This window comes from Tetrao urogallus, assembly GCF_951394365.1.
Source record: "Tetrao urogallus genome assembly, chromosome: 25".
Classification (NCBI taxonomy): domain Eukaryota; kingdom Metazoa; phylum Chordata; class Aves; order Galliformes; family Phasianidae; genus Tetrao; species Tetrao urogallus.
Window position 1 is genome coordinate 1,517,132 of NC_136838.1, and position 12,549 is coordinate 1,529,680.

Here is a 12,549-nt window from a genome sequence, read left to right on the forward strand (position 1 = left end):
CCCCCGTGCTCCTTCCCCATCTCCCCCCGACCTGCCTGTTCCCTATGGAGAGCGCCATGGATTTCCAGCCGGCCCCCGATCTGCCAGCCATGGACACAGAAGAAGGGCAGCGCGATGCCTCCCGACCCACTGCAGCCGAGGGGCAGCTGGAGGGGCCCACCTTCAGCAGCACCGCTGTGGATCAGCAGAGAAGTCCGGAGCCTGGATCGGGGCCTGCTTCAGCCATGAATCTTAACGGCGGGGATGAACAAAGCGGGCTTTGCAGGAACTCAGGAAGAGAGATGGAAGAGGAGGTGGTGACCACTGGACCACGGGGCCCCACGGACTGGAGGCCGAGAGCTGGGAGTACCTCCCGGGATACGGGACCCCCCCGCACCCCCAGCAGTGGCACCATGGAGCTGGACGAGGCGCCTGAGGAGGAGCCCTCGGAGATGCAGGGTCTGCTGGCCCAGCTGGAGACACTCAGCCCCAGTCTGTGCGACGCCCCCAACACGGCCCCTGTGGCAGGCAAGCGGGGCTATGCAGAGTGCCGGGGTGAGTGCCAGCCCTGCCCGCTGCACGTGGCCACAGGCAGGGGCCTGGCTGTGCATCCCTGCTGTGCGCAGCACTCGGCCCGCTCGCGGCCCTGCCACGGCTTGCTCTTTGCTGAGGCCGACCGGGAGGACCTGCTGAACCTCCTGTGCTACGAGGGGGGGGTGCCTGAGGCCGACACTGAGACACCCCTGACCCGCTCTGAAGTCCTGACCGGGACCAAGCTGGAGATGCTGCAGACGCCTGAGGAACGCACTGCTGCTGATGGGCCGGGTGGTTTGGAGGAAAGACCTTCTGGAGGCTGGATTTGTGGAGATGGGCTGAGTGAGGACAAACCCACCTGCGAGGGCAGTCGAGACAGCTCGCCAGAGCCAGCCTGGGCAGAATTGTCTCCTGCTGTGACCCCAGAGAAGGAGCGGCTGCCACAAAGCAGTGTGACTGTGAGTGCAGGCGCATGGCTGTGGTCCCCTTCGCTCTCCTTCCTTGGGGGATTTTTTGGGCAGGGGGGAGTGAGGGGCAGCGTTTCCCTGGGTCTTGTGGGACATTGTGGCACTAGGGGAGAGCACCCTTACTTGCTCTGGGCCGTGCTGTCCTGACTGTGAGGGGAGGGTTGTGCCTGTCTGACTGTGGGGGGAAGCCAGTGGGTCTAAACAGCCCCGCAGCCCTGGCACCCTGTGCCCTTGCTCCTCTGGTGCTCCCCAGGCTCCCAGCCAGCGCTTCGCCCTTTTGTTGCTTTGCAGAACAAGGAATCCCCCTCCTCCTGCCTGGCCTTCAAAGAAGGTGAGTTGTTTCTCTGCTTGAACTGGGAGTATTAACCCACCGCTGCCTGCTCTGACCTGAGCATTGGGGTGCCTGGGGGAGTCCAGCTCTGCACCCAGAAGAGTCTCCCAGGGCAGAGGCATTGCTGCCACTTATTGGGAAACGTGGCTGCAGACTTGGGGTGGCTGGTTTGCTCACAGTTTGTGCACAGCTGGGCATGAAGAAGCTTCAGGAATCCTGTGGGGTGCCCAGGTTTGGAAAGAGAAAAAGGAGGGCTCTCTAGAGGAAGGGGAGATAGCCCAAGGGGGCTCTCCAGGGGAAGGGGGCTGCAGCCCAAGGGTCAGCATTGGTTCTTCTGTTATGCCAGGAGCACATCTCTCGAGCGCTGAGCCACTTCCTCACATACAGGAGCACAGCTAACAGGTGGCAGGAGAAAACCAGCCCCTGCTTTAGCCCTCCCAGTCTCTCAGTTCCAGGCCCCTGTGACCCAGAGGATCTGCTGGACGGTGTGATTTTTGGGGCAAAGTACCTGGGCTCCACACAGCTGGTTTCAGAGAGGAACCCTCCTACCAGCGTCCGCATGGCACAGGCACAGGAGGCTGTGGACAGAATCAAGGTGCAGGGAGGGGCACGTCCTGACCTCCTGCGGGTGCTGGGCAGCATTTTGTTGCAGGGCAGGGACCCAGCAGCGACTTCATTGAGCTGCTTTGCTCTGCAGGCACCAGAGGGAGAATCCCAACCCATGACAGAGGTGGATCTGTTTGTTTCCACGCAGAGGATCAAGGTGCTGACAGCTGACACACAGGTGAGCAGGGATTGTGCCTGCGTGGCCCTGGGGCTGCTGGGACCTTCCTGTGGGCTGTGGGATCTTCTCTGCCTGCCATGATGGAGGGTCGTGCCCAGGGATGGCCAGGGGCAGCAGCTGGGAGGAGCTGTCACTCAGAGCGATGCCACTCTGGCAGAGCGGGATCTGAGCCAGTGAGCCTGCATCCTCCTGGTGTGCAGCAGCGCCCGGCTGCATGGAGGGGAGGGCTGAAGGTCTGTGCTGTGTTCCCTTGCCAGGAGGCCATGATGGATCACTCCCTGCAGACCATCTCCTACATCGCCGACATCGGCTCCCTCGTGGTGCTCATGGCGCGCCGCAAGCTGCCTCGGAGGGCAGAGGCGGCGGAGGAGAAGCGGCTCTACAAGATGATCTGCCACGTCTTCCACTCGGCTGATGTGAGTGGGAGCGAGCCCTGAGGGAGGGCGGGCTGCTGGGGGCTCCTGGACCCATCCTGCTGCAGGACAGCTTGGCATCGCTGTGCTGGGGCGCAAAGAGTGGGAGCCCGGGCAGCTCTGCTGTGTAGAGTGGCCCAGTGAGAAAAGGAGGGGTGTGGTACTGGGAAGGGGCAGGAAGGGGCAGGGTGCCCTGCAGCTCCCAGGCCGTCTGTGCTGGGACCTGTTTGACCTGGGACTGAGCTGCTGGGACCAGTTTGGCGGTCAGGCCGTGGCCCTGAGCACAAATGTCCCCCGTCCGTCCCCAGGCCCAGATCATCGCTCAGGCCATCGGGCAGGCATTTGGTGTGGCCTACCAGCGCTTCCTGGAGGCCAACAGCATCGACCCAAGTGAGCTGAGCCCTCGCCAGTACAGCCGTGCCCTTGAGGACCAGGAGCAGCACAATGCAGAGCTGACCCACTTCTCCCGGCAGGAGAACTGCAAGGATGTAAGAGCTGCTTTGGAGGGGTGGGGACAGCGTGGGGTCCCCACTGAGAGGCTGAGATGCTCCCTACCAACCTAGGCCCTATCCCAGCTCGCTCTGAGCCCAGTACCCCTGTGCAGGGGATGTGGCACACACCCCAGCTCCCTGTCCCGGTCCCCCCTCCTCAGGTTTGCATCCGGAAGCAGAAGGGGGAGATTCTGGGCATCGCCATCGTGGAGTCGGGCTGGGGCTCCATCCTGCCCACCGTTGTCATCGCCAACCTGATGCACGGGGGCCCTGCAGAGAGGTCGGGTGAGCTGAGCATCGGGGACCGCCTCATGTCCATCAATGGGACGAGCCTGGTGGGGCTGCCCCTCACCACCTGCCAGAGCATCATCAGGGTGAGCTGGGGCTGGGCCTGGGGGGCTCCCTGCTCTGGCAGAGATGGGAAACAGCTTGGTGGTGTCTGGGGTGTCAGTGACAGTGGGGCAGAGGGGCAGGAGGGCCTGTACCTGTCCTGTGCTGATCCTCAGCCTTCCCTTGAGCAACACAGCTCTGTCCTCTCTCAACCCCTCCAAGTGACTCTCCTGAGTCTGACACATCCCCCCTCGCTTTCCAGGAGCTGAAGCACCAGACAGAGGTGATGCTGAACATAGTGCACTGCTCCCCCGTCACCACAGCTGTCATCCGGCGCCCCGACTCCAAGTACCAGCTGGGCTTCTGCGTGGAGAACGGTGTGGTGAGTGCTGTGGGTGGGAGCAGAGCCAGGCCAGGGCTGCCCAGGGTTTCTTCCACCTGCCTGGCAGAGGGACTTGCAGCCCTGGCTGTGCCTGTGCAGACGGGCCTTCAGCACTGATAGTTTCTGAGGTTTCACAGGGCTCTGTGCCACGGTGGAAGGTTCCTCGTTGCTCTCCCACAGTGCTGTTGTTTGGGTTTGTCTCCTTGGTGCTCGTCAACTGTTTGCTTTGGGGGTGGTGGTTTCCTCCTGGCTCCCTTGGCGTGTCCTTGGTGACATTTGTCGCAGTCCTTGCTGGAGAAGCAGGGCTCAGGGCGGTGGTTGTACATGGCCGTGGGGCGTGAGCACGGCTCACCAGCATTCCTTGCTCCCCAGATCTGCAGCCTGATGCGCGGGGGCATCGCTGAGAAGGGCGGCATCCGCGTGGGGCACCGCATCATCGAGATCAACGGGCAGAGCGTGGTGGCCACACCTCACGAGAAGATCATCCAGATCCTCACGCAGGCGGTCAGCGAGGTGAGCAGAGCAGCAGGGTGGGCGCCTGGCCCCGTGCTCCCGTGGCTGCGGACGGCGCAGGCCGGGCTCGGGGTCCTCGCCCTGAGCCTCCAGCCTGGAGCTGCCATCTCCCAGCTGATCTGAGCGTCTCTGTGCAGGTCCACATCAAGACCATGCCAGCCTCCACGTACCGCTTGCTGACGGGGCAGGAGCAGCCCGTCTTCCTCTGAGTGCTGCCTGGGCCCAGCTGTCACTGCACGCCCCTGGGGGCCACCGCTCTGCCTGCTGCCCCTGCGCTGCCACCAGAGCCCTCTGGCCCCCGCAGGGCCTCATCCTGCTCACTTTCAGTTGGACTCGGGACGCGACAGGAGGCTGTGGGCCGATGCTCAGCTTGAGCAGCGTTAGGGCCCGCAGCGACCCTTCTCCACATCCATTCACCCCTCTCTGCCTCAGTGCCTGCGCAGTGCTGCCCTCTGCTCCTTAAGGTCCCTCGCCTTGGCCTGGTGCTGGCAGGGGAGAGGGGACCCTGCATGAAAGGCCACCCCCTTTTCCATCACTACAGATCGTGCTTTCACACTCACCAAAGGTGCCTTTTCCCAGGTGGGGCTGGAACTGTGCTCCAGGGGCTCATCCCAGGCAGTCCTGAGCAGCTCTGCCCCTGCACCCTGAGGTGTGGGTGTACACTGGCACCCCAAGGGAGAGCCAGCAGCCCCCAGACTCAGCCTTAAGGGCAGCAGCACCCTGAGCACCCGCTTCTCCTCCCCAGCTTTGCCAGGGGCCTGCTGGGCTGCAAACAACACCTTGTTGGCCCTGTTGCACTGAGCTGGGAAACTACCTCTGCTTCCTCAGCACTGCCTTGAACCGTTCTGCGTGCACAGTGGTACCCCTCAGGGCTGTTCCTTTGTGCAACCAAAGGGAACACAGCGTTGCCACGTCTCACACAGCTTGGGGATGTGAACCCCACAGCCCTGCCTGCAGCTGAGGGCTCTGTGGGGATGCGTTGTTCACAAGGGGACAGCTGGGACCCTTTGCCCAAGGTGGCCTGTCACAACTTTGCCTGTGTGGTTGGTTGATGTAAAAAATAAAAGTTTGGGGCAATGCTGAAGGCTGCATCTCACCCTGCTGGGCTGCAGATGAGGACGCTCAGCTCAAAGGATGCAGCCCTGAGCCCACTGCAGTGCCAGACATCAGCCCGAGGCTGCTGCCCTCAGGAGGGTCCTGCGCTGGTGCTTACAAGCAGAAGGCTGAGGGCCCTGGCCATGGAAGGGTGTGGATCCCAGCAAGGCTGCCCTGCTGCACCTCTGCCCTGCATGCTGTCACACAGCACACACAGCAGCAGCCCATCCTACTCAAAACGTCCCCTTTATTTCATCCTGAGGCAGTGGATGAAGCAGGGGAAGGAGGCACTTGGTGGCGCAGGCACAGCCCGCACAGCTGGGGGGTGTTGCGTGGCACTGCCAGGGCTGTCACCCAGCCCTGGTGGCATGGAGCTGCAGCAGGACTGAGGGGCCCTGCGGGGCAGAGATGTGCAGTGATGCTCAGGAGTCGTGCGCAGACATCGATCTCACTACACATCTGTAGCCGGGCCCCACTCGTAGCCTTCGTCCTCATCTGAGTCATCCCTGGCTTGTGTGAATCTCTTCCTCACGGCCTCGTGCTCGTAATCCCTGCAGGAGGAAATGCTGCAGTGACGTCTGGGACTGATCAATGGGGGCAGTCGCTGCCACGCAGGGTGAGGCTGCGCAGAGCTGGCCCCGGCACGCAGCGTACCTGAGGTGTTCCTGCGCCCACTGTCCCTGATGCTCCGTCACCTGTGAACAAACAGGTAGATGTGAGAGGGGGCAGGCAAGAATTGTGCCCCAGCTGGAGACTGGGCTGCGTTCCCCTAGGGCAAGGTGGGCAAGGCACCAACACCGGAACTGCAGACATTAGAGGTGACAGCCCTTCTGCCAGGGCCACAGGGGATAGGAATCGCCCCCTGTGGCCGGGTTCTGTGCCCCTCGTGCTGCTGCGGGGGACCCACCTGCTCACTCACATCGTGACTGGGGTACGTCTGTGCCGGCTCAGAGGAGCGGGACAGTGCAGGATGGCCGTAGGCATCCTCCGCCTCGCCGTCGGTGTAGGCGCCCCCCTCACCATCCGTGTCATCGTAGTCGCTGTTGGCGTGGCTGTCGCAGGTCAGGTAGCCCGAGGCCGCCCTGCTGGGAGGGTTCAGCAGCTCCAGGCTGTCCTCCAGCGCCGCGTCCACCTGCGGATGGGGACAATGAAGACCCCGGGTCTCTGGGCACCAAGAGAGCGGACGCAGCCCTGTGCGGCCCCTGCAGGGCTCAGCCTTTGCCCCATACGTGCTCTGCTGCCGTCCAGATGGGCTGGCTCTGCTGCTTCCTGATGATGCTCTTGATCTCCTCATACCAGGAGTTTCCGCTGCCGCTGAGGGTGATGGTAGCCGTGAAGAGGTGGCTGCAGTATTTCTTCATCTTGCTGGCCTGGGAGTAGAGGCGCCGGGAGCTCTTCCTGGAGTCAGGTGCCAGCCACTGGCGCATGGCCTTGATGCCCTGCCGGCTCTCGGGCTCGCAGAACACCACCACAGGGTAGTACTGCACGTAGTTGAGGCGCTCCACCGCCGAGGGCGTGATGTCCAGCAGTGCGTGCTTGTCCTGGGGCAGGGCACCAGCGCTCAGCCCTGCTGGGGACAGGGTCACCCACCTGGCTGCCAGCACACGGGGAAAGTCTTGCAAGCTCTTACCTTTTCAGCAATCTGCCGCACCGAATCCAGCTTGATGACCTTAGACGACGCCCCATCTCGTGGCACACTCGCTGCAGGACAAGACAACAGGGTTTGAGAGGGGCTGGGGCAGTTGTGCCATCCCTGTGGGTCTGGCCATGTCAGGCCCCAGGGCCGTGTGCCTCCATGGGGGCTGTCTGGGACCTGGCTTGCCTCACGGTGCGTGGGGAGGGGGTGCCTGAGTCCAAGAGGGTGCTGGGGTGTCACGGAGTGGTCACAAGGAAGGATCAGGACAGAGTAAAAAGCTCCCAAAGCCACCTACACCAACGTTCAGCTGCTAAGCAAAATTCACCCCCACTGTGGAGGGGACTTACGTGCAATCTCAAAGAGCTCGGGCTGTTCCATGCTCAGTTTTTGCATGGCAATGTCTGTGATGGGGCCCAGGATCACCACCGGCCGCTTGAAACTGGCTGTGGGGAGAAGACAGAGCAGCTCAGGGGGGCTGGGCTGGGCAGCCCCAGGGCTGAGGACCCTGGGTGGGTCAGGCAACCCACCTTCCTTCAGAACCACCCTCTCATATGGGGGGTAGTGGCCCTGCTTTGTGAGAGCAGACAGGTCCTCACGGCTCTTCCGCAACATTTTCTTGGCTCCCCGCAGGCCCCGCAGCTTCCAAAACTCAGCCCGTGCCCCCAACGGGTTGGTGCCAGGCGTGGCTTTCAGCACAGACTCCAGGCTGGCAAACTGCTCGGCCCTGGGAAGGGAAAGGGCTCAGGATCTGCAGCCTCTGGATTTGCTCCTTCCATCCAAGGAGTTGGGCAGGAGTCAAGGTCCCCACTTGGTGACAGGACCGATTCAGGCTGGAAAGCCCCTCCGGGACCTCCGTCAACCACAGCTTCAACAACCCCACCCCAGGCACCAGGAAGGCGTTTCACCAGCTCACGCTTCCCACCACCACCCTTCAGCCCTGGCCCAGCTCTTACTGGGCCCAGCACCCACACCCTGTATCACTAGGGAGCCATCCCCTGCTTCTGCCCCCAGCGGGGCCATTCCTGGCTCTTTCCCTACCTGCTCTGGTTGGGGATGATGCCCTTTTCCTGCTCCTGCAGGTCCCTGCCCATGCGCACAGCCAGCCAGTTCCCCAGCCTGCCGCGGTACATGGTGTCCAGCACATGGAAGACGTCCCCACGGGCAAAGCTGAGCCCCGACGGCGTGTCCTTCTCATAGTCAAAATGCGTCCGGATGTAGAAGGAATCGCGCATGTTGGAGGAGATCATCTTCCTGTAAACTGGAGCCCGGGGTGAGAGTGAGCATGAGGGAAGAGCAGGTAGAGGAGGAATTGGGAGTGGAGGAATGTGCTGGGCTGGGTGCGATCTACCACAGCAGCCCTCGGTGCCAAGGAGGCTCTGGGGACACCTTGTCTACACGTGGTGCTCTTGGGCACACTGGGGACAGCGGGACTCGGCCCCACAGCACACAGTGGCCATTTCAAGCCGATCCACAGAGCCAGAAACCCCCCTGCTCCAGGATGCCACTGCACAGATGGTTCTCCAGGGTCATCCAGTGCTCTCCCATCACCTCTCAGGGGGAGAGGAGGATGGCGTGGGGAAGAAGGACCGCATTGTGGGGCAGAAAGAGTTGTGGGGAGCTGAGCAGTCCGATGCTCACTCAGAAGAGATGGAGAGACATGAGCCCAGGAAGTCACCAGCCATCACTCACTGTCCTGCTTGCTCTGGATCCACAAAGTGACGTCCTCACCCGGCGGGATCTTCATGAGGCACTGCACTGCCTCCTCACGGGTCAGGTTCTGGAAACTGGTGCTGTTCACCTGCGTGGGAAAGCACTCAGATGTGTCCCACCAGTGGGATGGAGGGCACGGCTTCCAAGGTGAACTCAGGGCAGGGGGCCCTGGGGGTAGCAGGGGGAACTGGCCCCTGCTACCCAAATGCCTGCCACAACCCCTGGGTGATCCTGGGGACGGCTCCTCTGGCGCCTGGACCCTGCTGGGTGTTAGCACAGTGCTGGGGACAGGACCATCCCCTACCAACACTGCCTCAAAATGATGCCCAGTGGGAGAAATCCAAACAGCATGAGGGGTATTGGGCACAGAAGGGACAGGGACAAACCAGGCACTAAAGCATTCGGTGCCACTCCTACTCCCAGGTACCTGCAGGATCTGGTCCCCTTCCTCGATGTCCTGGCTGTCGGCTGGGCTCCCCTCCTGCACACTCGACACGAAGATGCCCACGTTGTTCCCACCAGCCAGCTGCAGCCCCACGCTCCTGGCCTTCACAAACTGCACAACTCTGGAGTCAGGACTGTACCTGCCCAGTGGAGGCTGCAGTCAGCATGGTGGCGACGTGCTGGTGGTCACCAGTGCTGAACCCCCAGCCCTGGAGCTGCCTTGGGGCAGATCCCTGTCTGCTCAGCCCTTCCCACCACTTCTTGCAGAGACTCACCCGTCCCTGGGGGCAGCTTGGGCACTGGGTCTGCTGCGGGGGCTGTGGTGGCCATCCTGTTCCACAGCTTCCAGCATGTCTGCAGGGAAGGAGAGCTGGTTCAGGAAGTGCTGGTGTCTGTGTGCTTCCCCAGACCACAGAGACACAGGGAGAGCTGGTGGGATGGGAGTGGGGATACGGAGGAGCCTGGAGCCTGCTCAGAGCCCTCAGCTCCCCCCAGGCCGATCTGAGTCACTCACCACGGCCCAGGGTATCGTCCATGTTTGTGTTGGTTGCAGCACTCCTGCTTGATCGTCTCCTCTCTCTGGAACAGAGTCAGGGCAGGATTTAAGGAGGGCGAGGAGATGAGGGTTTGATCAGCACGGGCAAGATGGGGGCCAAAATGCAGAGCCACCTCCAGTGAGCTGGCTCCAGCATAGAGGAGGCCGTCCAGACAGGCAGAGAGCATGGAGGAAAAAAGGAGGGCTCATGGGGACACGGGAATGGGGACACAGCATGGCTTACCCTGGCGAATTCATCCTGGCAGCAGCTGGAAGTTGTGGGGAGGTCTTAGGGGATGGTGGGTGGGACAGGTCAGAGTCGATGTCGGAGATATCTGCAGTGACAGAAAGCGAGAGGCATCGGTGCCCATCCAGTCCCCACGCTGCGCAGTGGGACCCCAGTACTGCCCCTCTGTCCCCTCACCGTCCATCCGGGAGCTGTCGCTCTGGTAGTCTTCCATGTTGGGGATGTTGATCAGGAACTGCCGGTGGTCCCGGAGGACGAGCAGGGTCAGGATCCCCTCCGTCTGCTCAATGAGCCGCTGGGTGTCAGCCAGGGACATGTCCTTGCTGGCCACCCCGTTGATCTGGAGGGGCAGAGCGGGAAGGCCTCAGGGTGCTCGCTCCTGGGAAAGGCACCCCAGGAAAACCCTGATCACACAGAGCTGCTCCCACCGCAGCATTCCCAGGTCCCTTCCCCGCGCCTGCAAACCAGCCTCCGTTCTTCAGTTTTATCCTCCCCAGACACCTCGAGCACCGTTTCACCTGTCATGCCCCAAACACCTCGCCATGCACCAAACTGCTCGTCGGCTGCTCCCCCAGCAGGGACACCCACACACAGCACAGGACTGGTGCCACGGGGATGGGAGGGTGGAGGTGACAAGCTGCTGCCCCTGGCACCAAGTGGAGCTGGTCCCCAAGAGCCCAAGAACCCGTGTGCAGTGCCAAGGGGTGGCCAGGGAGCAAGGCAGGATATGTGCCCCAGGCAGAGCTGCCTCCAGTCCAGCTGCAGTCCCCCACAGCCAACCTAACACACCCTCAGCTTGTCCCCTGCAGTGACACAAGCCAGCAAAAAGCCAACCAAAAGAGAGATACTGAGTCCCCCCAAGTGCTGTGCAACCCTTGTTGCTCCATACCTTCAGGATGAGGTCTCCCTCCTGCAATGAGCTGCGCCTCGCCGCCAGCCCACTCTCCACTATGTGTTTGATGAAGAGCTGGCTGCCCAGCTTCAGGCCGTACTCTGCATCAGAGAACCTGCGGCAGTGCTGGGGCTGGGCAGAAGCGGGACTCCCTCAAAGTTCCCCCTTGCCACCACCCCACAAGCACACTCCAGCTCCCATCAGGCCATCAGCAAGCCCCAGAGCTGAGCTGTGACACCCTGCGTTGAGGCCAGCAGGCTCAGTGCCTGCAGCACAGCACACGCTGCCCCAGTGCTGCATGCCAGAGCCTCACTCTGGGGACACGCAGCCACCGACCAGACAAAACCCAGGCACGCAGGGAGCGGGCAGGCCCTACCTTCATCCTCCTTCTTCTTCACCAGCACTGATGTGATGGGTTTCGTCGGCACATCCTGGCGCGGCAGCCGTTTGAACCCCGACACCAGTGCCAGCCCGTTGGTGCCCCCTTCGGGGCCGAGGCCGTTGGCGGAGCGGTGCCGGCTGTAACCCCTGTGCTCCGAGCCGCTGTCGGGGCTCCGCCTCCAGTGGCTGCTGTCCTGGCTTCGCCTCCGGCTGCGGGACGACTTGCAGTGGCGGCGGTCGTCCTGGTGATGACCAGAGCTCCTGTCGCTGGACGAGTCCCCGTCGTAGCCCTGGTTGTGGTCCAGGTCATCTCGGGAGCGGTGCTGGCTGGTGCTGCGCAGGGCCGGATCCCCACCACGAGGGTCGTAGTCCTCGTCTGAGTCGTAGCGCCGGGTCACAGCGGGAGATGCGGGGCTGCTTTTGCTCGCGGGGAGGTGGATTTTCTTTTGTCTTTTCAGTGTCTGCAAGTGGAAAGAAAGAAAGAAGGGATGCAGATGAGGCGATTTCCCAGCCCAGAATAGGAACCATGGGTACTCTGAGGTGGCAGAGAAATGTGCAGCAACAGGAGCTTTGCCCAGAGCCACCGTGCACCCTGCAAACAGACACAGGGACACAGGGACACAGGGACACAGGGACACAGGGACACAGGGACAGGACAGGGACGAGCACAGAGCCGTCCCACTGCAGGGCACACTCACAATGTTGGCGATCTTGCCGCAGGACTTAATTGTCTGGATGGCGAAGGAGGATGAGACATTCTCCATGGAAAGGCCGTTCACCATCACGATTTGATCCCTCCTCCTGTGAGGGAAAGGCAGCCGTGGCTCTGCATGGGGTTGTAGCAGCAATTTGCTGCCCTTCCGGTCCCTGCCGGCAGCGACGACCCCACTGCACCCCCACATCCCCGTGAACTCACTGAAGCTGGCCAAACGCCGGTCCCCTGGACACCACATCTGAGACAATGACCGCCGTGTCCCCAGTCACCTTGTTGGGATGGTCCCGGCCACCCGAAACGGCAAAACCGAAGCCCCGATGAGGGTCCTAGAAGGGAGGGGCAGAGAGGAGCTCACAGCCCGTCCCCAACACCGCCATCCCACGGCCACCTCAGCCACGCTCACCTTGCTCAGCGTCACCGTGTGCTGCTCCCAGATCAGCATCTCCTCCATGGCAGCCACCTGCCAACGCAAGTGAGGGAGGGTGAGTGCTGAGGCTGAGCGGTGCCTCGGCTGCAGCCCAGGGGCTGGGGGCACAGATCGGCTTCAGCTCTTTTGTGCAGCCACCAGCCCCTTCCTCTGTCCTGCTTTGGGCTGCAAGGCAGAGTCGAAGCAAGGGCTTTCAGCATCAGCCGAGCCGCAGGCGCTGGGGATACGAGGGTGCTGCGGATG

The 12,549-nt window shown here is 62.3% G+C and overlaps 2 protein-coding genes across 2 annotated transcripts; one reads left to right on the forward strand and one right to left on the reverse strand.

Moving 5' to 3' along the window:
- Window positions 1-56: 56 nt before the first annotated feature.
- On the forward strand, window positions 57-4,433 carry APBA3 (amyloid beta precursor protein binding family A member 3; the record flags this gene model as incomplete). Its single annotated transcript, XM_079546812.1, has 10 exons — window positions 57-971; window positions 1,272-1,311; window positions 1,761-1,906; window positions 2,009-2,095; window positions 2,353-2,511; window positions 2,817-2,996; window positions 3,161-3,373; window positions 3,592-3,711; window positions 4,084-4,224; window positions 4,362-4,433. 10 exons carry the CDS (start codon window positions 57-59, stop codon window positions 4,431-4,433), a joined length of 2,073 nt encoding a protein of 690 aa, XP_079402938.1.
- A 1,337-nt stretch (window positions 4,434-5,770) lies between these two features.
- On the reverse strand, window positions 5,771-12,549 carry TJP3 (tight junction protein 3; the record flags this gene model as incomplete). Its single annotated transcript, XM_079546614.1, has 19 exons — window positions 12,283-12,549; window positions 12,081-12,205; window positions 11,863-11,965; window positions 11,160-11,625; window positions 10,781-10,884; window positions 10,069-10,231; window positions 9,889-9,979; window positions 9,624-9,688; window positions 9,385-9,463; window positions 9,093-9,249; window positions 8,645-8,753; window positions 7,994-8,213; window positions 7,483-7,679; window positions 7,303-7,398; window positions 6,950-7,020; window positions 6,549-6,860; window positions 6,227-6,451; window positions 5,974-6,014; window positions 5,771-5,870 (listed from the first exon to the last, which is right to left on the reverse strand). Exons 1-19 carry the CDS (start codon window positions 12,328-12,330, stop codon window positions 5,771-5,773), a joined length of 2,772 nt encoding a protein of 923 aa, XP_079402740.1. The 5' UTR covers window positions 12,331-12,549.